Source organism: Gossypium hirsutum, chromosome A13 (assembly GCF_007990345.1).
Source record: "Gossypium hirsutum isolate 1008001.06 chromosome A13, Gossypium_hirsutum_v2.1, whole genome shotgun sequence".
NCBI classification, from domain to species: domain Eukaryota; kingdom Viridiplantae; phylum Streptophyta; class Magnoliopsida; order Malvales; family Malvaceae; genus Gossypium; species Gossypium hirsutum.
In genome coordinates, this window is record NC_053436.1 from 100,308,624 (window position 1) to 100,333,784 (window position 25,161).

Below are 25,161 nucleotides of genomic sequence, written 5' to 3' on the forward strand. Positions count from 1 at the left end.
TTTTCTCCTTATTTTCCTACCATTTTACTATTATGTTGCTACTATTTTGTTGTTATTGTTTGAATATTGTATAAAATTTATTTTATTGTTAATTTTCTTATTATTTTAAAGGCGTTTGTTAATTTTTTTATTATTTTAGAAGCATTTGCTTGTTAAGTTGCATTTATCTTAGTGTTATTTAAGTCTACATATTTTTTAAAATTTATTTTCAATTTGTTGGGAAATATTTATTTTGATATTTTTAGTATTTTTGATGTATTATATATATTTAAAAATAATATAAAAATAATACGGGCGGGCCGGGCCGGGCCCGGGTTTTAGTATTTTTATCCGGGTCGAGCTTGGGCAAAATTTTAGGCCCATTTTTTGACCCGGTCTGGCCCGAGCCCAATAAATGGGCATGATTTTTTAATTGAACCCGACCCGAACCCGGCCTGACCCGGCCCATGAACATTTCTATGAGCTAGAATAAGAATTAGGTGGTGTATATTCACTAATAATAAATTTATTAAAAAATTAATTACTTCAAAAGTAATTCCAATATTTAATATATCAATTGCTTTTTTTAAATCTAACTTTCTCGTAAACATGACAATGCGATTCTATGATAAAAGATGAGAAAAATTGATAAGGTGGAAAGTTAAAAAGATTTTAAAGATAAATTTAATTCTATTTTATTTTGATTTAGGGTATTAGTCTATTAATTGTAAATAAAATAAAGATTATTACCTCATTTTCTCTATCAACTAGGGATGGCAATTGAGCAAGGCGGGGGTTAATATTGCTAAATCCGTCACCACTCTATAGTTGACATACTCTGCTCCACCATTCACCATGCTTTATTATGGATGCAAAATCTTGTAAACAACTATTATCTCTATTGGATACATCTATCCTCACCTCGATCCACTCCACTTCAATTTAATTTTTGCTACTTATTTTTAATATTTTTTATTTTTTTTTAACGTCAAGTAAATATTTAAACATAATTCTTCAAAAGATATTTAAATAAAAAATATGTTACTTTTTTTTCTATATTGTGTTATTACATTTTTACTATTTTAATAGTTTTATATAAATACAAAGATAATATGATAATTTCATATGTTGGAGCAGGCACTATTTCAAAGAAAAAAAACATGTCTCTATTACTAATTCTCTTGTTATTTCAATTGATTTTTTGAAATTTTTTTATAATTTAAATTTCGATATGCATATTTAATCATTTATATAGTATATTGGTTACGTATTATATTTATTTCTTATTGTTTTCCTTTCTTTCCCTTTCCATATATTGATTGAAATTTCAATTGCATTACAACATTCATTCCAAAATCAATTTTACATATATGCATTGTTATATTTAGAAAATATATGTAAAATAAATTTGAAATAATTTTATTTTTAATTAAAATAAAAATTTTAATTTTTTAAAAATATTTAATCTAAAGATTTATTATTGAATATTATTTTTATTTAATAAGGGTAAATTTATGAATTATGATTATATGAAAAGTAATAAGTATTAAGAGATGTGTGTGGATGTTTTGGTTTGAAGTTTTTAAACACAAGTTTCTTAAAACATTTTCTATGTTTTTAGTTTCGTCAAATAAAATCCAAATCCATGAAGTAAGGGTTGTAGAATATTGGAGATCCCAACAGTTCCATCGTTGGCCGAATGCATATCATTAGGGCTCTTTCCTTCTTCTCTAATCCAAATCCCTTTCGTGTACAAATCTAAACGATGCAAGGGCAGCTACCCAATCTTATCTTGGAGAGCTGTCACTTATGTAGGGCATCTACAAGTAATTGCTTTTGATGGCAATCCTTGTCTTCTTTTTATTTATTTAAATATTGGAGGCGTTGAATTTGATTTTGATATAATTTAAGATTTTTTTATGTTAGAAAATATATTTAAATTTAAATAGCAAAACAATATTAAAATTAAAAAAAATACAAATATCATAACAGCATTTTACAAACCTCAACTTCAATTACAATCTTTTCTTAAAAGAGAGAAGAAAAAAGGTCATTGAATATACTCGAGTATTCTCATTCGACATGTGAAAAGCATAACTGCCAGTTCCAAGTATATAATGTTGGATTAAAATTCTCAATTATGGACACATATGTATAATTTATAATACTATTATAAAGTGTGATACAAAATTAATTGACTAATTATATTATAAGTATCATAGGTATTAACGTGTCATGAAAATAATATCTAGATTCCATAAGTTAAACTTATAATTGGATGAGGGGCCAAATCATAAATACTCAAAATTGATTTAATAATCAGTTATTTAAAGTAGTAGTGGTCCCTAATAAATAGGTTATCTCATATATCTTTTCTTTCCACATCATAGAATTATACAAAAAGAGAAAACTATTTTCTTGAAAGATAAAAAAAAAAAAATTTATGGACAATCTCCAACAATGAATTCAAATACGCTTCTGTATCTAATAGTTTGCTATGATTAAATATTTATGTCAAAAATGATACAGAATTTGATTTTAAGTTTGATTAAATTTTGGTTTTGTATTTTACTGTAAAATTTTGAAAATCGTAGCGCTCAGAAATTTTAGTTTTTAACCTTTGATTATTTTGGGAATTTTAAATTTGAATATTGAAACTTAGTTGAAGCAATGAGTTGCCAAAATGACCTATGTTGTTCAAAATATTTAGTTTTAAAATATAAAAAGGTTGTGTGCATGTAGCTTAAGCTACGTTAATATTGACCGGCCCAAAAGGAAAGTTAATATTTAACAAAATTACATGTGCAACTGTGATAATAAACATGTGACAATTATTCAGTTTTACATGTGAATAATAAATTGGCCCAAGGAAGATTTATTGTTTAACATGTTTTTTATTGTCAGTTTTTTAATTACTATAATAAAATATCATTTATAAGTTAATATTTTTATCCAAAGATGAAATTAAGAGAAATACTTTGAAACAAATAAATTCAGATTTGGCTTTGGGTTTTAATTAAGGATGTCTAATATTTTAAATAGATTAGTTTGAACAAAATGACATCAAAGTGACTTCTTTTACGTAGATTAGTTTGTTTAAAATATCAATATGATTATATGTATTTGTGATTCATACGTTTATTAATTAACCCAAAGGCAAATCAATATTTGGCAGAATTTCAATGACATCTATGATGATAAATATGTGACAATTATAAGGTACTCTAAGTGAATAATATGTTAGTCTAAAGATTAATTTATTGTTTGGTATAATTTATTGTCAATGTTTGCTTGCTACAACAATAGTATCACTTACTATTAATATTATTGTCCAAATACTTGATATTAATGTCGTGTTTGGTGTATTGAGATGGAATTAACCATTATTTTGAATGTATTGTTTACTTATGAATATTGATGTGAGCTTATTTTTATTTATTTATTTCGTTCTATACTCAGCTAGTTCATCTTCTGTTGCCACAATATCTGCTAATATCAATTCTATGCCCATGCTTAATGGGACCGATTTCAATGAATGAAAAAGGCATTTACTTATAGTGTATGGTTGTATGGACATAGACCTTGCACTAAGGGAAGAACAAGTTGCACCTCTCACTGCGTCAAGCATCTCTAATGCTGAAAGGGATTTTGAGAGCTCGGATCGTTCAAACCACATGAGTCTAATGATCATGAAGCACAACATTCCAAGAACCTTTAGGGGCACAAAATCTGAAGAGATTACTCAGACCAAGAGTTTTATTGACGAAATTGAGAAACGTTTTGTCAAAATTTATAAGGTTGAGATGACATCACTTCTGACTTCTTTGATGTCTATGAATTATAAGGGTCAAAGAAATGTGAAGGACTACATTATGGAGATATTCTGTATTGCTTCAAGACTTAAGACACTTAAGATCGAACTTTCTGAGGAATTACGTGTTCTTATGATTTTGGTATTGCTTCCTACGTAATTTAACCAATTTAAACTTAGTTACATCTGTCAAAAAGAGAAATGGACTCCTAATGAGTTCATTTCTCATTGCGTGCAAGAGGAAGCGAGGTTGAAACATGATAAGTCTGAAAGTGCTCATTTGGTCAGTGACTCTAAAAGCAACAACTTACATTCCAAATAGAGTACCCATTAAAGTAGCTGCAAAAAAAAACAAGTTACGAGCTTTGGACAAGTTAAAAACATAATCTAAAACACTTTCACATTTGGGGATGTCTAGCTGAGGCAAGGCTTTACAGGCCAAATGAAAGAAATTTGGCTCCAAAATAGTGAGCATTTACTTTATTGGTTATTCTGAGCGGTCTAGGGGCTATAAGGTTTATGATCCCACAATTAGGAATATTTTGAATACGGGAACTACAACATTTTTTGAGGATGTTGAGTTTGGAGGGAGAAATAAGGTTAGAAACATTGCTTTTGAGGAGGAATTGTATTCTAACTCATTTCCTACTTTCACTTTTAACAATGTTCAAGTTCTCATACCTAATTATCAAGAAATGAATCTAGAACCTCAACAAGACAATATTGAACAACTCTCTATTCAATATGAGGTAATTGTTTTAGAGGAATAAACTCAACAAGCTTAAAAACAAATGTCATTAAAATGGTGCTCTGTGACACCCTGATTTTGGGCCTAGTCAAAACAGTTGTTTCGAGACTACAAATCCGATTTTTTATTATATTTTTATGGTCTACGATTTCACGGAATAATTTTGTGAAAATTTCGTTCGAAAATTTTGACGTTCGGGCACTTAATTTAGTCAAAAGGACTAAATCATAAAAAGTGAAAAAGTTGAGTTCTACATACTAGAGGTGTCCAATTGTTATGAAATTTTAAATTTAGGGTCATTAAATGGTAATTAGATCATTGGTTAATTTCTGGACAAAAATAAACATGAAATGGGTGTAATAAAATATTTTTAAGTTAGGGGTATTTTGGTAAACTAATAATTAAAAGAATTAAAAAGGGAAATAAGCCAAATTAGCTATCATCTTCTTCATTCAACCGTTTCTACCAGCAGCAGCCATGGTTAAGGTTTGTTTAAACTCCCAAGCTCGATTGTAAGTGCTCATTATCCCCGTTCTTAAAGTTCTTTACATTTTTGAAATCCTAGTAACTTGGTTAAGCTTATTCTAGCAATAATTTAACCTAGGGTTTATATTTGGAAAAATACCCATAGGTGAAATGTGTTTATTTTGATGTTTTATGGTAGAATATGAAGCTTAAAATTGTGTTAAACAACTTTTACTAAGCGATTTTACGTGAAAACGAGTAAAACGACATAATCAGTAAAAATACCTAATGTTCATAAGTACATGTTAGAGTGTGAATTTGATGTTACTATAGAAGGGAAAAATGATCAGCATGTCATAAAATATAAGGAAATAGGATGAAGTTTAATTTACAAGCCTAGGGGCAAAAATGTGATTTTGACAAAGTTTAGGGACAAAATTGTAATTTTTCCAAAATATGATTTTGGGTTAATTTTAATAATTTGAGTCCTAATTATGCTATATTTGAAATGATAGAGCAAGGAAAAATTAAAATTCGGGCTAAAATCGAAAAATATTAGGTTGTGGACAAAATGGTAAAAATGGCCATTTTCGCATACGAGGTAAGTTCATATGATTTTTAATAATGCAATGTGTAGTTTAATGTTATTGCCTTGATATTAAATGAGATGTAAGTTCATGTGGAAATGCTGGTAACATAATTGTCATTTTAAGTAATTTAATGTTATTTATATTATATGATGATTACTATTATGAAATATTATGCTTTGTTGTTATTGTTGAGTAATATGCAAAATTATGTGAACTTGATAAATATGAAATGCTACTAAGTATCGGTTCCAACATTCCGTGGAAGACGACAAAGATGTGTGATCAAGGAAAATCTCGTTTAAACCTTAGGAATAGATTAGGATACAAGTGACATGTCACTAAGATATTTGAGTTCCGAACTCGTTGAATTAAGTCCGAGTTCGTGAGATGTAACTAGGCATTTGAACTCGTTGAGTTGAGTCCGAGTTCACTTATGGATGCGCACACTCGAACTCATTGAGTTGAGTCCGAGTTCACTTATGGGTGGGTTACATGGTAGCTTGGCTACACATATATTCCGCAGGCTATTGAGTTTGTCTAGCTGTGGGCATGGCACTTATGTGCATGCATTCTGTGTATCCGATTATATTTCGAGTGCTCAACGGGTAATTTGGCAAAGTATTCGTTGATGATCTCAATAAGATAAGCCATTGATGAGTATGTCTTTGAGTTATGTTACAAGTTGTATAGGTATGTACACTAAACTTATGTGTGATGCCTTAACATGTGATGATCTATGATGTATATAGTATTTGGTGAATATTATTAAAATGACATGATTTGGAATAAGTCCTCGGTACTTGATGACATTGAGATTATGGATTTATGCTTATGAAGCATAATTATGTGTTCTTACCATTATGAATGAAATGATATTGTATGGATTTGGTGAATAATATTAATGAATGAGTAAATTTAGCCTTGGCAGTTTTGGGTTATTGCAGTGGTGCAACTAGAGGTGTGCATGGGCCAGGCTACCCGGCCGCCCGGCCCACCTGAAAAATGGGAGGGTTCGGGTAAAAATATAGGCCCGAAATATGGGTCTGGGCAAAAAAACGAGGCCCGTTTAGAAAACGGGCCAGGCTCGGGTAAAACTTTTTTAGCCCGGGCCCGGCCCGAATTATATACTAAATATATATTTTATTTTCAATTTTAATATAATCATTTTTTATTATATTTTCAATTTGTGTATTGTTTTAAGAATTGTTTTAGTATCATTTTTTTATTTGTTTATTGTTTTAATATTTGTTTTAAATGTATTTGATTTATTATATTTTAAATTTTTTTTATTTAATGAAATAAGCTAAAAAAATTTAATATGGGCCGAGCTAGCTCGGGCTTGAGCTTAACAATTTTATTTTTGGCCAGGCTTGGACAATTTTTAGGCCCATATTTCGGGCCGGGCCGGGCTGGGCCCGGGCCTAGAAAATTGGCCTAAAATTTTGTCTGGGCCCGGCCCATGCACACCTTTAAGTGCAACTTTGGAAATTCACCATAAATTGTGGAAATTGAATTAGGGGCTGAGTAAAATATGAGGTTAAAGCCCAATGAGCCTAGTTTCACATAGAATAAACGGTATATGCAATTGAAATTTATACTATGAGATATTTAAATTGTTGTGAGACAGAGTCTGAATGACTTCGGGATCTCCTGTTTCGATTTGAGAAAATCATTAAAAATTGTATAAAAATAATTATGGGTTGTAATTTATATTATTAAAATCTTTAATGAGTTTATTCTCTAGAAAGATAGATGAGAGAATTATCCGAATTCTGTACTATAAGAAAAATAATTTTTAGTGAAGAGAGGTCAGAACTGTTGGACAGCAAAACAGGGGAAACTTTAATGAATAAACTGTACTAATTGGCTAAATAAAAAATTTTGAAAATTTTATGGAAGAAAGGTATATGAGTCAGTTTCAAGGAAAATTAACAAAACTTAATTTGGAGTCTCATAGCTCCAGATATAAATGAATTAGTAATTGTAAATCGGTAAAACAGCTTAATCTAAACAAGAGTAAATTGTACATTTATGATGTTTTACCTTAAAAAAAACATGTGGCTAATTGCTTATTAACTTCATATGGACTTACTAAGCGTAAAGCTTACCCCTCCTCTCTACTTCTTCAGTTTTGGCAGGTCAGCTCGGGGTTGGAGATCGTCAGAGGCAAAATCACACTATCAAGCTATCATTTTTGGGAGAATTAATTCAAATATTAGAAATATCAAGTGAGTGGCATGTATAGGAAGTTGGTTTGTGATATGTATTATTATTATGACTTTGACTATACATATCAGTCTGCATTGAGTTATCGTATATGATCATGAGATGTGGTCCTTATCCATTATGGTTTGTAAGTTTAATTAATCATGCCATGTCCTATGTTTTGATGTGATGATATAGTTAGCATTGTTTGTTATGCACGATTGGTAATACATCAGGTAAGTTAAATGCAGACCAGTGGATCATGAATTAAATGGAAATGAGTAACGTTGCCTTGAATATGGATGTTTAATAGACAAATTGGTAACTACATTATGATGGTATAAAATGAGAATAAGATTTAGCATGTCTAGTTCTAGTTAATGTAAGAATGTATATTATATATAGGATGGTAAGCAAATATGTTTAAAGTGAATGACATGTTATTGCATGATTATGGATGTGTAAGTGCTCATTTATGCCACGTTACATGTCTTTAAATATGAGTATATGCATGTGTTCGAAAAGTTTTGAATTAAATGAAATTTTATGGCCCGATTTTCGTCTATGTGTATGGTTAAGTCTGGTAATGCCTTATACCCTGTTCCGGCCTTGGATACGGGTAAGGGGTGTTACATGCTCCCACTCGACATATGAGAAAGATAATTGTCAATTACAAGTATATTATCTCTTAATTTGCTACACTTCAACAAAGATGTGGGACGGAACTTGACTATTACATAGCAACGTTTAGGAGAGCGCTTTCACATCGTTCTTCCACCTTTTGATATTAAGAAATTTTAAAATGGTTGGTCTAGACAACCCTTACTACTTACAATATATAAGTTCATACATTGTTAACGAAGGACATTAAAATACTTCATTAATAAATAAAATTTTATTTTATTATTAAAATAAATTAAAATTTTATTTGATTCACCAACAATACATAAATCAAAGGGTTAACTACAAAAATAGTCACTTTTGTTTGCCTCATGTTACATTTTAGTCACTTATGTTTGAAATGTTACGTTTTAGTCACTTATGTTATTATTTTGTTACGAAGTGATCACTCTTCCGTTAAGTTTTATTATCTCCCTAACGGTAATCCTACGTGGCAGTCCAACTAGATATTACTGAATCTGCTAATAAATGCTTCATCCGGATAAAGTATGCACTATTAAAATTAAATTAAAATATTAAATAAGAAATAAAATTATAAAACAATATGTTATTTGGAAAATAACTATTATTGTAATGAGAAACATGTTTTATTAGGTATAAGTATTTAAAATTTTGTTTTTGTAATGTGATACATGCGTAAATATATATATAATCATATTAGTGAATCTGCTAATACGTACTTCATCCGGATAAAGTATGCATTATTAAAATTAAATTAAAATATTAAATAAGAAATAAAATTATAAAACAATATGTTATTTGGAAAATAACAATTATTGTAATGAGATATATGTTTTACTAGGTATAAGTATTTAAAATTTTGTTTTTTTAATGTGATACATGCGTAAATATATATATAATTATATTACTGAATCTGCTAATACATACTTCATCCGGATAAATTATGCATTATTAAAATTAAATTAAAATATTAAATAAGAAATAAAATTATAAAACAATATGTTATTTGGAAAATAACTATTATTGTAATGAGATACATGTTTTATTAGGTATAAGTATTTAAAATTTTGTTTTTGTTATGTGATACATGCGTAAATATATATATAATCATATTAGTAAATCTGCTAATACATACTTCATCCGGATGAAGTACGTATTAGCAGATTCAGTAATATCTAGTTGGACTGCCACATAGGATTACCATTAGGGAGATAATAGAACTTAACGGAAGAGTGATCACTTCGTAACAAAATAATAACATAAGTGACTAAAACGTAACGTTTCAAACATAAGTGACTAAAATGTAACATGAGGCAAACAAAAGTGACTATTTTTGTAGTTTACCCTAAATCAAAAGTGAATATTCAAGAGGTCTCTACTATAGGGATTTGATCAAATTAGTCTCTTTATTATTTAAAAGAAATCAAATAAGGTAAAATCAGAATAGAATTCACATTTACTATTTCGAAAATATAATTTACGGTTGAACAAAGTTAACATTTTTAAGGTTTGGGTAAATTACACTATTAGTCACTAAACTATGAATAAGTTTTCATTTCATTTAACTAAAAAAGTTACAATTTGATTACTAAAATTTTTGAAATTGTTTTTTTCTATCATCTGATTGTTAAGTGACAAATTTTTAATCTTTAGTTTTTGTAGTTGTTGTCAAATTGACCTTAATTATATCTAAAATGATAAAAAAATGAAATTCATTTTAAAAAATTTAGAAATTCTAAAATATATATAAAAAAAGTACATAAAAAATTCAAAAATAAATTGAGAGAAAATAAAGAAAAAATATTTTTAAACCCTTTAATTTTTCTTTTTGCATTATATGTACAAAAATATCTAATACAGATTCTTTAAAAACATATAAAAAAATTAAGCAAAATTATTGGTTATCTATTTTTCACCTCTTCTTTTCTTGACATAGCCTTCTTGTTATAAGAAAAGAAAAAAATCATAATATAATTTTTTTTTTTACAATTTGAGTTTTCAAAAATAGAAAAAAGTTTTGGTATATTCTGTAATCTTTGCTGAAAAAGGGCACCAAAACTGATTTTACAAGATTTGTAATACTGATTTCTTTAAAGATATAGAATTTGACTTTAAAATATTACTAATTTAGTTTCGGTATACTAATTTAGTTTCGAGAAAAGTTGAAGAAGCATGTAATGTTTTTATTTTAAAAATTTGTTATTGGATTCTATTGAATGTCAATTTTCTTTATTTCTCATACATATTAGTTCTCAACAACAACATTTTCGATATTTTATTTTTCTAGAATTTCTATATAAAATTTTTATAATTTCTATATAGAATTAGAGTCAAATTGATAGAAATATAAAGTTTGAGGATTAAAATTGTTATTATACCAACAAAAAAGTGTAATATAATAGTTAGGTGACTAGATTTTTTTAAAACTTTAGTGATCAAATGTAATTTTTTTTAGTTACGTAATTAAAATAAAAATTTACCCATAATTTAGTGATTAATGGTGTAGTTTTCCCTTAAAGTTTTTATAATTTTGCAAATGAAATATTTTGTTTGGAATTGAACTATGATTAAAACAAATAATTTTCAAGACATTTTTATATAATAAATTTTAATTCTATTACAATTTAGACTTAGTTTAATTTTTTTAATAGAATAGAGGACTAAATTGATCTATTCAATGATAAAGGGACTAAATTGATTAAATTCTTATAATACGAGGAACTCTCAACACTTTAACCCATAATCAAATATAAAAGATGAATTTCTAGTTATTTCCCATCCATTACCCGCCAATAGCATTCATGATTGAAACTCATTACTCCTCGCGAGTCGACAGAAGACAACAAAATCTCTAAACAAATATCTCTCTTTGCCCCCATGGCTCTCTCCTCTGCTTCAGTCTTTACCCATCCACTCGCCATCTCCACTCTCACGCGCCGCCCTTTAGGTGTTTCTCTCCACTACCACCGTCTTCATCATCATCGTTCCCCTACTTTTGCTACTTTAAGCTCCTCTTCTTCTCAACCACCCTCATCAACAGCAGTAACTCCTCCTCTTCCTACTTCAGCCGGCGAAAATACTTTGTCGTCTCAAACTCATCAACACCCAAACCCAGGCAGCTTTAACTATGCGTTAGCCAATCCTAAAGGCGACTCATTACTTGGTATTGCTCGCTCCACCGAGTCCAACATCGAAAAGGTATTTATTTAACTTCAGTGTTTGCCCTCTTTTTCCTTTTTCTTTTTTTAAGAAAGTTCAGCTCTTAACCCATATCCTCAATTCTGTTGAATTTCCCCCTGTTAACATAAATTGTTTTTTTTTCCCGAAGCTTATGCTATAATTCGTGATCTACAGATAATCTTTGACTTCCGTTTCTTAGCACTTTTTGCCGTTGGAGGTTCGTTGGCCGGTTCACTGTTATGCTTTCTAAATGTACTTTCTAATTCCCAGCATTAGCAAATAATTTGTTCTTGTTTTAAAGCTAAAAACATGTTTTGTGTAACTGAAAATATATATTAATGTAATAATTAGTGAGATTTTTGCAGGGTTGTGTTTACATTTTTGAAGCTTACAAGGTCTATTGGACAAGCTGTGTTAAAGGGATTCACACAGGGAATATGGTTTTACGATTGGTTGAAGCCATTGGTAACTTCTTCTAAAACTTAATTGAAACCATTTACATATTTAATCCTTGCTTAATCATATATCAGCATTCTTTGATTTTGAGTACCTTTATTTCAACTTACATATTTATTGATTTGGAAGCTAAGTTTCAAATTGTAAATGAAAAACAATATAGGAATAGCTGCAAAAAGGAAGTGATCTATGTTAATCAATGTGTATGAATGTTGCAGATGTTTATCTTGCTGGAACAGTGATGTTAATATTTGGTATGGGATTGTATGGATTATTCATCAGTAACTTGAACCCGGAATTGCCTGCCGATGTCGATCGTGCCCTTAAAGGCTCGTCATTGTTCGGAATGTTTGCTATGAAGGTAACAAACACGCTCAAAGTCATTAATCATTGGTCTTGAAAAAAAGTCTGAAAAGTCAATAACCATTGCAGGAGAGGCCAAAATGGATGAAAATAAGTTCACTGGATGAACTGAAGACAAAAGTGGGACATGTTATAGTGATGATTCTATTGGTGAAGATGTTTGAAAGAAGCAAAATGGTGGCCATAAACACTGGCATGGATCTCCTTAGTTATGCTATCTGTATTTTCCTCTCTTCTGCTTCTTTGTACATCCTTCATCATCTTCACAAGCCTGAATAGTTCCATCACTCCCTCTCCTCTCACTTTCTATATACATGTAGACACTATTTTCTACACGTCGAACTGTTACTTTGTGGGATTTGTAGAGAGTAACACATGCACTACTTGGTTGATATTAATAAGAGAATTTGAGTCCTTAATTTTTTTATTTATTTATAAAATGCATAGAATATCTATAATCTCACCTCTACTCTTAAATAGAAATATAAAGCTACTTGACCATGCTCAAACTCATAATCTTGTACCAGCAACAATACCAATATCAACCAAACTAAGACTAAATCAATGACAACAATACAATGCTTAATTTTCACACCTGTGCAATTTATTTTTCTACCTTTGACAGGAAGGGTGGGTGAATGGTGAGTTCAACTATTCAAGAGGGTTGGGCTTGGATCAGAGGTGCCCATCGATTGGGCCAAGCTGAGTTAGATTTGGGTCGAGGTTGTGTATGACGTTAATACAATTTATGTTTAGCTTAGCCTAAAATATAGGCATATAGTTTTATCTAAGTTTTTACATATTTGTAAATAGGTAGCTCAAGATCATTTTAAGTTTGTTAATGTTATTATTTTAATATGTACTATTTTTAATTTAATATATGATATTTTAGATTTTTTTCTTCTATTAAAATTTTAAATACAGATAAAATATTTTTAAAAGTTTACATAATATTATATTATTATATGTTTATTTTTTATATATATTACATAATATATAAAATAAAATAAAAGTATATTACAAAAGTATAAAACAGTTTGGGTCAGGCTGTAGCCTTAAATGTTGAAGCCCAACCTTAGACCTTATTTTAAACAAGCTTTTTTTTTTTGCTCAGGCTCATTTTTGGAATCTTTTAGCTTTATTCAAATCCTTTCATATTCCGGGTCAGCCTTCGAGCTTGGGTGTGTAAGAATCTTGAACAATTCTAGCTTGAATCATTTATTATATTTGAAGATTACAATGCATTAATTTATGGGTAATATGTCGTAGGCAGACATATGTATGCTCACATAACTTGTCAAATTTCACTATTAACATCGAAAAATGTTGATACAATTTGTCTTTTTTTTTATCTTGTTTTCATTATGTCAGGAAATGTTGATACAATTCGTTTCTTGGGCTCGTTTTCATCTTTTCCCTATAAAATCAACTTATTTCGATAAATATCCCAGAAATCAGTCTAATCACTCAAATATTTTTTAAATACAACTTATGTCTAATTTAGCCATTTTTTAGAGCATTTTAGATTTTTCTTTGCAAGACTTTGAGTTATGTAATATAATTTGGGTGGTGTTTTTTTTTTTTCAACTTTCATCGTTAAGATCTCAAAGAAGGTGGAGATTTGAAGGGAAATGCTTATGAGATGTGGATGGACTCCATCAACCTATCTAGATCTCTCCAAGTATAATGGAGTGTTTTTTGGGCCTTACTTGTAACACCCCTTACCCGTATCCATTGCCGGAATAGGGTATGGGTAGAGAGTGTTACATTTAGTGGTATCAGAGCTAATCGGGTTTAGCCAATTCTAGGATTAAGTCGAGTACTAAAAGGAGTCTAGAGGTACATGCCATAATTAAGTCGAACTTGAGTTGGGATCGAATGCTGATATATTTGTTTGGAACTATTTTATAGTTGAAAATAAGGATTAAATTGCAAGAATTTTATTTTCCTGACCCTAAGGATGAAATAGTCATTAATTAAAATTTTAAGGGCAAAATGGTAATTTTTCCTAGAGCATTAATTAAATGCATTAGAATATGAAATGAATGAAAATGATGATCAAATTTATTTATAAAGATCCGGACGACTCAAAAATGAGACTTTGATCGTGGAAAATAAAAGATATCGGATTAATGAAATTATAAACACAAACAAGCAATGAGGTAAGTTTGTGTAACTTGAATTGTATTTTAAATACTTGAAATATGTGGTTATGTGATGAAAATATGATTTGAATGTTCAATTCATGATAATTGATTAAATATTGCTAATACTCGATATAAATTGAAAATAAAGCCCGGTTGAATGAACGAAAAATTCGATGGATCTTTGAAAAGGAATTGACGGTAAAAAGGATCTAGCCCGGACGGGTGATTCTATTCTGATACAGCCCTCCCGAAGAATACGTGTAAAATGGATTTAGCCCGAACGGGTAATCCGAATTAGGGTCTGAATTTAGCCTGGACTGGTAATTTAGATCCAAGCTCATTAGAGTAATTGTCATTGCAGGGGATTTAGCCTGGACTGGTAATCCCGACAATACTCTATGAGTTTATATTATAGGGGATTTAGCCTGGACTGGTAATCCCACTGTAAGGATGAGGTTCGCAGGAGTGTGCTCTCTGATATGAAATTTGTAAGACCATGGTTGAAAGATACCATGACAACCTGATATGAAATGTGTAAGACCGTGGTTGAAAGATACCATAGCAACCTAATATGAAATGTGTAAGACCATGGTTGAAAGATACCATGGCAACGTGATATGAAATGAATAAGACCATGGTTGAAAGATACCATGGCAACGTGACATGAAAAGAATAAGACCATAGTTGAAAGATACCATGGCAACCTGATATGAAATGAATAAGACCATGGTTGAAAGATACCATGGCAACGTGACATGAAAAGAATAAGACCATGGTTGAAAGATACCATGGCAACATGACAGAAAATGAATGACTAAGACCATAGTTGAAAGACACAATGGCATCATGTCAAAGATAAATAAGACCGTGGATGGGAGACGCTATGGCATCTATTGAACAATTGATATTCAGGTAATACTTATCAGATGACGAATGATTATATGAAATGGTTGTGTGAAATGTTTACAAGAACTGGTCATATGGAAATATATGTACAAAATAGTTGTATGGAATAATTATGAAGATAAATAAACAAAATAAGTATAAGTACATGGAATATAATTTATGTCAAGTTTGATATAAACTATTACCGGAATAAATATACATAAAATATAGGGAAATGATGGAGCATGAAATATTGATATAATGAAATGAATGATATATGCTTATGAAGAAACGGTAAGAGCATGATATGTTTCATGACATGTACATATATAATTATCTTTGATATGTTGATACAAGGAAATTATGTAAGTTGAGACTATTATTAAACTCAAGTGCGATATGTAGAGAAAATAAGTATATCAATGTTGAATTTAGATGAAATGTGTGTAAGTATACTAACAATGATGTTGTTTGACGTTTAGACAAGTGCCAAACTATTGATTGAACGGTAACATGTTTAATTATAAGGAGCATTGAAATAGTAAGTACTTAGATAAAAATAAAATTTAAGATTTTGCGAAATTTTTTTATAATCTCGATTTAATTCCGGTTGGTTTCTAATGTATGTTTGGGGCTTCGAGGGCCCAATAAAGAGACGTTATGATTATTTCTAAAATATGAATAATAAATGACTCAGAATTATCTGAAAATGTTCAGTAAACTCCAGAATGCCTCGTACCCTATTCCGGCAATGGATACGGGTAGGGGGTGTTACATTACTCTTAAATTTCTTATAGCAATTATGTTTGAATTGGTGAATGTTAATGCTTGTTTGTGCATAATTCTAATGAGTGGCTAAATTGGCATGTGATTAATGTTTTGAATGTGAATATTAGGTGATTGGATGTTTTTCAAATGGCTATCATCATGTTGCACTTGTTAATTAGGTTTATTTGAACTTAACATTTAAGTATAGTGAACATATACAAATTAAGTATTGGTTGACCTAATTAACACATTGATCACTAAGTATTGAGAAAATTGATTTATGCTATTTATTGTTTAAAAACGATTTTTATATTTGAATTATATCGAAGGAGCGTTTGTTTATAGGAGAGGTGTTCACAGTTCAGTTAAAACCGAATCAACTGACCGAACTAATCTAATTCGATTAATCAGCCGTCGAATTTAGTTTAGTTGGAGGTTGATTAATAATTTTTTGTCGGCTATCAGTTAATTCAGTTTGAAATCGAGTAATTAACGAATTAGCCAATTATCCAAAATATTTGTTGTTTTCAATACTTATGTAGTGTTTGGTTGTTAACTTTCAAGACTTATGTAATGTTTCTAATGTCATAATTAAAGTTGTTTGAACTATTAAATAAAAGAAAATAAACATTAGTATTGTACTTTTTATAGGGTTTATACTTATTTTAACCAAAAGACAAAAACATATAAATTTCGGTTAATTCAGTTAACCGACTGAATTAACCGAAACATTTCGGTTCGGTTAATGTATTAAAAAAAATTTGATTCTGTTAATGGTTAAAAATTCTTACATTTTGGATAATTCAGTTAATAATAATTTGGTTTGAGTATTAACCGAACCGATCGTTTGAACACCTCTACTCTTATCTAAAGAAATAAAGTATTTTTTTAAAAATTTGTTATTCCTATATAAATTTAACCACTTCCTAAAATAAATAAAATTATATAAATGGAAATAAATTATTAATATTGTTTATTAATAATGGCCAATGTCATATATTATTGTATAAAAAAATTGGATTAAAAAAAATAGACACAATTTTCTTTAAGAATAGTTATTTTTTCACCGTATGCAGAAAAATAATAAAAATATTCTTAGTATACATTATGATAAATAAAAACTATTCCTAATATATAATACAATGTTTTATTTTTCTGTAGCATAACGATTTTTCTTATGCCTTTGATTGGAATAATTGCGCACGTGAATTAAATAATGCTAGAAATCAATAGTTTGTATTCTATATTTTTACACTTGGATTTTTAACTAAATAATTGAACTTTTGTTTCTTCTCCTTAGAAAGGTTATAATACTATGTGTCGTTTAAAAAATATCATAACCTCAAAAAAGTCAAACAGTAAGTGTTGTTTTAGAAAAATTATAACGTTTTGGTGGCTAAATGCAACATATTGGAATCATCATTCATTTACAAAATTTTAGTACTTTATTGGAATCACCTCAATGGTGAGTTATTAAAATCGTAACTATTTGGTGGCTAAATGTATTATATTGGAATCACCATTCTTTTGTAAAATCTTAGTTTGCATTTAATTAGAATCACCATTTATTTGCAAAATCTTAGCACCGTATCGGAATAACCATGATAATTATATTGGTTGCAAAATCTTAATATTGTATTTGAATGCACTATAACTGTATTAGTTGCAAATTTTTTGTATTGTATTGGAATCATCATCATCTTAATATCGTATTTACAAAATCTTAGTAATCCTAATATTGTATTGGAATCACCATGGTAACTTCCTGCATTGGATACAAAATTTTAGTAATCTTAGCACTATATTGTCACTATGTTAACTTCTTGTATTGGAATCACCATGGTGACTTCTTGTATTGGAATTATATTTGCAAAATCTTAATAATCTTAATACTATATTGGAATCACCATGGTAACTGTATTGGAATTATACCTTATTATCTTATGTAACCATGCATTATTTACAAAGATCAGGACGGTTCTGAGTTATTTCTGTACCAATAGAAAAATTATTATTTCTCATTTTCATATTAATATATATTATTATATATAAATAATTTTATACTACAAGTTCTCTCTCATGAATTTATTTCAATGAAAGATATTCTAAAGAGCTTATGAAAATAATGAAGAAATTGACACTAATTTATAGGTTAAGTGTGAGTTATGCGAGTGTTTTTTAGTCGATGTAAAAAGTTAATTTCACAAAAAGTGTCTAAAAGTATGTATATTTGTATTTTATTAATTTATTTGTAAATTTAAAAACAATCTATTGAGGATAAATTACATAATAATTTATTATTTAAGAAAAAATAATGGATGTTTATCAAAACCTTTTAGAGAAAAATAAAATAAAATAAAAGATAAACGGTTAAACTAATTTTTTTTTACCATAGTTATCATTTAATTAATCACTAAAAATATTAATTAATTTAAAATAATCCGCGTGTAGAAAATACATTGTTATACTTGAACATAAAGAGTTGTCATATTTGAATAAATTTGATTATATACTGCACTAACATTAAAAAAATAGTAAATTTTATTAAAATTACTACTAAAACCAAATAACCATAATTTATTTATAATATTTTATCAAACTATTAAAACTTTCATCTATTTACCCATCATAAATGTTGAATATTTAATATTTCAGTTAACTTGAAAAAATTCCACCTATTTTTAATATTTACTCTTAGTTAATTTTTCTATTTTTAGATTTGTCACTTAGTTTAATTTTAATTTTATGAATTTCTAATGAAAAATAGAAAAAAATATTTTATATTAATTTATTTAATTAGATAAGAAATAATTTCAATCATTATTTTAATAAATCCTATTTAAATAAACAATTAATGTTTAATACAATTAAAATAAGCCGTGCATTCTAGTAGCATATAGATTAGATTGGCTGTATGAGAAATTGGGTATGATGACGATCCATGCGAGTGCTCATCAGTCTAATCCAATCACACAAATGGGCTGTTTATTATTCCCTAGTTCCCTCTCAAAATTCCAAATGGGCTTTCCCCGACCGACCGACCATCGTTTATCTCACACCGTTTAGCCTCTCTCATTCTACAAGTCGCGGCACCTCCACCTCCACCTCACCATTCGACCTCCCTCTTTCAGATTCACGAAGGTATTTCTTGATTTTTGTGGTTGTTGATTGCTATTTGCGTTCTTTGTGATTGATTACCACTTAATTGTTGTGGGTAATCTTTTATAAAAAAGTTTTCAAAACTTTCATAGATTAAAATAAATAAAACTTCTCATTAATTTTTGTGATTAATTCGCTTGGGAAAAAAGAAAGAAGAAGAGAAGAATGGTTCATAGATTTTCAACTAGATTATTGAATGTTTGCATAGGTTCCCTATTTAAGGCCCATAAATTGGAGAAAGCTGAATCAGTTATTATCAATGGTATAAGATTGGGAGTGCTCCCTGATGTTGTAACTTACAATATATCGATTGATGCATACTGTTGTTTTGGAATTGATGCTGGTTATGCCATTCTCCATCGAATGAGAGAAGCTGATGTTACCCTAGATATTATTTCATATAATTCTTTGATAGCTAGTACCACTAGGAATCACCAAATAGATCGGTCTTTTGATTTATTTGATGAAATGATTCAAAGAGGCATAGCCCCTGATGTTTGGAGTTACAATATTTTGATGCACGACCTTTTCAAGTTAGGAAAACCAGATTTGGCTAATAGGATTTTTAAGGATATTATAATTGCTGAGTATTCACCTTCTATTGCTACTTTTAACATTATGATGAATGGTCTTTGCAAGAATGGGTATACAAATAATGCTTTTATGTTGTTTAGGAACTTACAGCATCATGGATTTGTGCCAGAGTTATTGACTTACAATATTCTTGTTAGTGGATTATGCAAGATCGGTAGATTAAGGTCAGCAAGGAGGGTTCTTAAAGAAATGCTTCTTTAGGAAGAAGAAGTTTGAAGAGAGAATTGAGCTATTGTTGGAAATGAAGAGTAAAAGGTATACATTTGTTGGTTTTGCTTATTGCACAGTTATTGGTGCTCTAATTAAGATAGGTAAGGCGAAACAAGTGACCGCATTCATGGTGGACATGACTGAAATTGGTATCGAGCTTGATATAGTATCTTATAACACACTAATTAATTTTTACTGTAAAACTGGTGAGTCGGAAAAAGCCTATAAGTTGTTGGATGAGATAGAAAAGAAAGGGTTGGAGTGTGATAAGTATACACACACTATAATGATTGATGGATTGTGCAGGGCAGGTAACATTAAAGGGGCAGCACAACATTTGAAGTATATGAATATGATGGGCTTTGATTCAAATTTGGTTGCATATAATTGTTTGGTTGATGGGTTGTGTAAGGTTGTTCAAATTGATGATAAAATCAAAGTCTATAAATCAATGGAGGTAAGAGATTCTTTTACCTACTCCTTTTTGGTGTACAGCCTTTGCAGGGACAAGAGGTATCATTTTGTAGCCAAGCTCTTGCTATCTTGTTTACGAAGTGGCATGAAAATACTTAAGTCTGCTCAACGAGCTGTCTTGCTTGGTCTTCGCTATTCTGGATTTCCTGGAGAAGCAAAAAGGCTCAAGTCTAAGATTCGCATTGCTCGAATATTGAATCGTTGATAATTTAGTTGTTATTTTCGATTTTAGTGTTAAAAGTTGGAAGATTATATATTTCAGTTGATTTACCATCGAGGATCATTCATTAAGGTCAATGATTCTCATGGGGTAGTAATCCTGAAGGCCATGATAGAGACCAGCAACTCTGAATCAAGCTGCATCTACTTGTAATGTAATATATATTATTGCATGTAGATAACTTGAAATTGTAAGTCATTTTTGATAACTTTTTTCAAATGAAGAAACTATAATGGCTCATGAAAATTGTAACACCCCTATACCATGTTCGACTCAAGGAACCTGATATAGGAATATTACATTTGGTGCCAAAGTAATTCTTGACTAATCACTAATATATTAGAACATAAAAACGGAAACTTGGAACATACTTAATATTTTTTTCCTAAGTACATGCCATTCTATTCAAAATTTTAAAACATACCCTGTTGTTGCTTGAAGATGTGATGAGATGAAGGCTCGTAATCTCAAATATAACTCTTCAAAATTTCTATAACTAATCTGCGAATGGAAACAAACCGTATGCTGAGTATACACCCAGTGGTATTACTATAATTCAAAATACTTAAAGTAAAAACAATAAATATGCACAATTAATCTTACCAGTATTTTACTTTCAATAAATCATTCATGCATTTAAAACTTTAAATTTTCTTAGTAATATGTATCTTAAATAGCTTTTCTTTATTTTAATTTATATATACTCTTACTATATCAATATTCATTTCATGCATTTTATCAATAATCATTTCATAAAATCATTATTTCATATATTTCATTTCTATATCTCAATTCAATAACTTATTCTATTTCATATCTAAAACCTTACAATTTTAGTCTTTCAATAATTATTTAAACCAACATTTTTTTTCAATAAAAATAATTATAATTAATTCATATGATTATATTCAATTAACTCATACACTATTTCATTATTTCCTATTCATTCTATTTTTACTTCTTATTTCGATATCTCAATTTCAATTCATATTTCAATTCATAATTTTACTTTCTCATACTTTCAATAGTTCAATCGATCAAATCCATTCGATTTTCTCATTTCATTTATTCAACTGATTTCAATATCGACAATTCGATATTTTAACAAATTCATGAACCTTAAGTTCATGCTTCAAATCTCATGTCTCAATTCAATTCACAATTAAACTCATAATTTCTTTCTCATGTTTTTTAATAGTATGATCGATCAAATTTATTCAATTTTCTCATTTCAATTATTCACCCTATTAACAAACCCGGACCTTGGCGGATATAGGGATTCCAACCAAACACACCAGTACAGCACATTGTGCCTAAAACGGTACTTAGTACCTGATCAATATATCAGGAGCAGTATACGACACATAAAGTGCTTGAAACGACACACAAGGTGCCTGATACGACACATAAAGTGCCTGATTGGCAAAGCCGGTAAATTCCGTACTCTTCCAATCCTATGGCATGCCAACTATATCCGACTTAGTCTGACTAATTAATAGGGTATTCAAATCATTTTTCTATTTCAAAATCGCTTTCAATTCAATCACAATTCAATTCAAATTCACTTTCCACTTTCTAATCAATATACAATTCAATACCAATACATATTTTAGATATTCCCATATAATTATACTTCGATTCAATTCAAACCACTTTTCAATTAATACACAATTCACATATTCACACATATTCATAATTCAATTCACTTTTATTCAATTCATTTTCCAATCAAATTCAAATCACTAGTTACTTTTCAATCAATATACATTTCCAATACTAACATATTTTCTTCATTCAATTCAATTTGATTCAATTAAAATCGCTTTTAGTTTCCTATCAATATACTTTCAAATATTCACATAATTCATAATTCAATTACTTAATTCAAATCACTTTTAATTTCTAATTTGTTCACATTCAATTTCAATAGCCATAAACATTTTTGAATCAATTTCATTCAAATCAATATTATCATTTCAATTGCTTGCCTAATTTTACTTACCATGCATTTTAATTAAAATATAACAATTCATAATAAATAGATTTGAATTATAGTAATACAAACCGTGATTCTCGTGTCTACTCCTCGTCCACTTTTTCTTTTCCTTTCTTCGTGGATACCTCAGGTGCGATATTAGCTACGAAAAAATTAAGATAATTTTCATAATCATTAATACAATATTAATTTATATCTAATATTCAAATTTCCTATTCAATTTCTACCTTAAATTCAATTTGGTCTTAATTAAATTCACTCACTTTCCTATCTTAATTCATACTTTATTTCTACTCAAATTTCAACCAAACCTAGACATAACTATCTAAACTTCATCATAAATACCTAGGTTCGAAATTCTTGCAACTTAGTCCCTACTATGCAAAACTTATAGCTTACTTTACAATTTAATCCTTTAATCAATTCTAACTAGAATTTCTATCAATTAAACCCCTAATTCATCAATTTGTTCAACATGAATTATATTCAAAAACTAAGAATTTCCAAAATTTCAACTTGATTTCAACAAAAATTTGTTCTAAAGCTTCTAAAACATCAAAATTAAGTAAAAAGGACTTAATTGACTTACCAATTAAAGCTTCAAGCTTGAAATCTCCAATTTTCCCTTTATCTTTCTTTCCCTTTTCTTTCCTTCCTATTTTCGTTTGCTCTCTGTTTCTTTTTGTTTTGTTTCTTTCTTTTTCATTTCCTTTATCTTATTTACCTATTTATAATTATACATTATAATATATTTTTAACAAATATCTATTACTTAAATAAATATTTGTATTACAAATGTATACATATATATTATTACATTTGTATACTATCATCACCATACACTTGTCTTTCTTTAATTTATAATAATAATAATAATAATAATAATAATAATAATAATAATAACAATACCAATGTCATAATATAAATAATAATATAATACATAAATATCTTTTACTTATTATTTAAGAAAATATATAAATAAATTACAAATATATTAATATGTATTTTACACATGTACATTATCATCACCATACATTTGGCATAAATTTATTTATTTACTTATTTATTTTTAAATTATATTATAATATAATAAAAATCTATTTACGGTAATTAAATAAACATATTACAAATGTATAAATATTATTATTACATATGTACCATTTTATCACCCTACATTTATCACTATTTGATTTATTTCATAATATAATATCTTATTTATAATTAATATAAATACAATATTATAATATAATAATATACATTATAATTAAATAATATTTAATTAAAAAAATCTAAGATTTTTATAAGTGTTTAATGGAATAGGCTTAATTTCCTATTTAGTCCCTCTTATTTTCTTTTAATCTATATTTAAATTTTTACACCTTATTCAATTTAGTCCTTTTTCCTAAGTTTTCTTAATTAGGCTAAATTCACTTAATCAAAACATAATTAAACACACCCCTAGACTCATAATTACTTCTAATAAATATTTAAGAATTTGGATTACTAAGACGGAGGCCCGATAATGTACTTTTTTTGATACCAGTGAATTTTGGGTCATTACAAAAATAGTGAGAAAGTTAACACTTATTTATAGTGTAAGTGCGAAATATAAAAATGTCCTTTAGTGAATGTGGGATTTATGACATCTATACTATATAGAAATAGTGTAAACATAATTGTTAGCGATGGACAAAGGATTAGATCACTGATGTATTCAGTACACCTATATCCAGTTCAAAGGTAATTTTGGGAACTTGTTAGTTTAGTTAGCTAGCCTTAGTTTAAATTCATTCATTAAATTGTCAATATGTCGCATTCATAATCATGGACCTAATTGTTAACTTTAGGGTTGTGCTTTAAATTTTCCATGTTATATTCTTATGGTGATTAGATATTTGAAATACTTACCTAAACAAGTATATTTATTATTGCGACGGCACCATCATACTTTCGGTGATGCACTATCTTTAAAATGACATGTTTTTGAAAGTGCATTAGATGAGCATCAAAAGTTTTATCGGCAATTCTAACAAGTCAATTGAGTAACTTATTAATTAGTGCATTTAACCTCTCAATACACGTTTCTTACATCCTAAGTGATTCTCAAGTTTAATTGTGGATACCACTAACCTGTGAGCTCGACAAGAAATGTTGCGACTCCAAAAATACCACATTATGTAGATAAAAGAAGATGAAACAACAAGATGTCAATAGACGTCAGTATAACGAGAAATTGAAACTTGTGTGTTGTCAAGGTTGACTCAATAAG

General features: G+C 28.8%; 1 protein-coding gene and 1 pseudogene across 1 annotated transcript; both read left to right on the plus strand.

The window, feature by feature from the left end:
* The first annotated feature begins 11,204 nt into the window (after window positions 1–11,204).
* LOC107918555 (uncharacterized) lies at window positions 11,205–12,858 on the plus strand. Its single transcript, XM_016848134.2, has 5 exons — window positions 11,205–11,638; window positions 11,795–11,872; window positions 11,986–12,085; window positions 12,295–12,437; window positions 12,509–12,858. Exons 1-5 carry the CDS (start codon window positions 11,318–11,320, stop codon window positions 12,716–12,718), a joined length of 852 nt encoding a protein of 283 aa, XP_016703623.2. The 5' UTR covers window positions 11,205–11,317; the 3' UTR covers window positions 12,719–12,858.
* A 6,528-nt stretch (window positions 12,859–19,386) lies between these two features.
* Window positions 19,387–21,134, plus strand: LOC121212516 (putative pentatricopeptide repeat-containing protein At4g17915; annotated as a pseudogene).
* Window positions 21,135–25,161: the final 4,027 nt, after the last annotated feature.

Coding starts and splice junctions, on each gene's coding strand:
- LOC107918555 (XM_016848134.2), top strand. CDS start 11,318: ATGGCTCTCTCCTCTGCTTCAGTCTTTACCCATCCACTCGCCATCTCC. Junction 12,086..12,294: donor ACGATTGGTTGAAGCCATTG/GTAACTTCTTCT, acceptor TGAATGTTGCAG/ATGTTTATCTTGCTGGAACA. Junction 12,438..12,508: donor TCGGAATGTTTGCTATGAAG/GTAACAAACACG, acceptor TAACCATTGCAG/GAGAGGCCAAAATGGATGAA.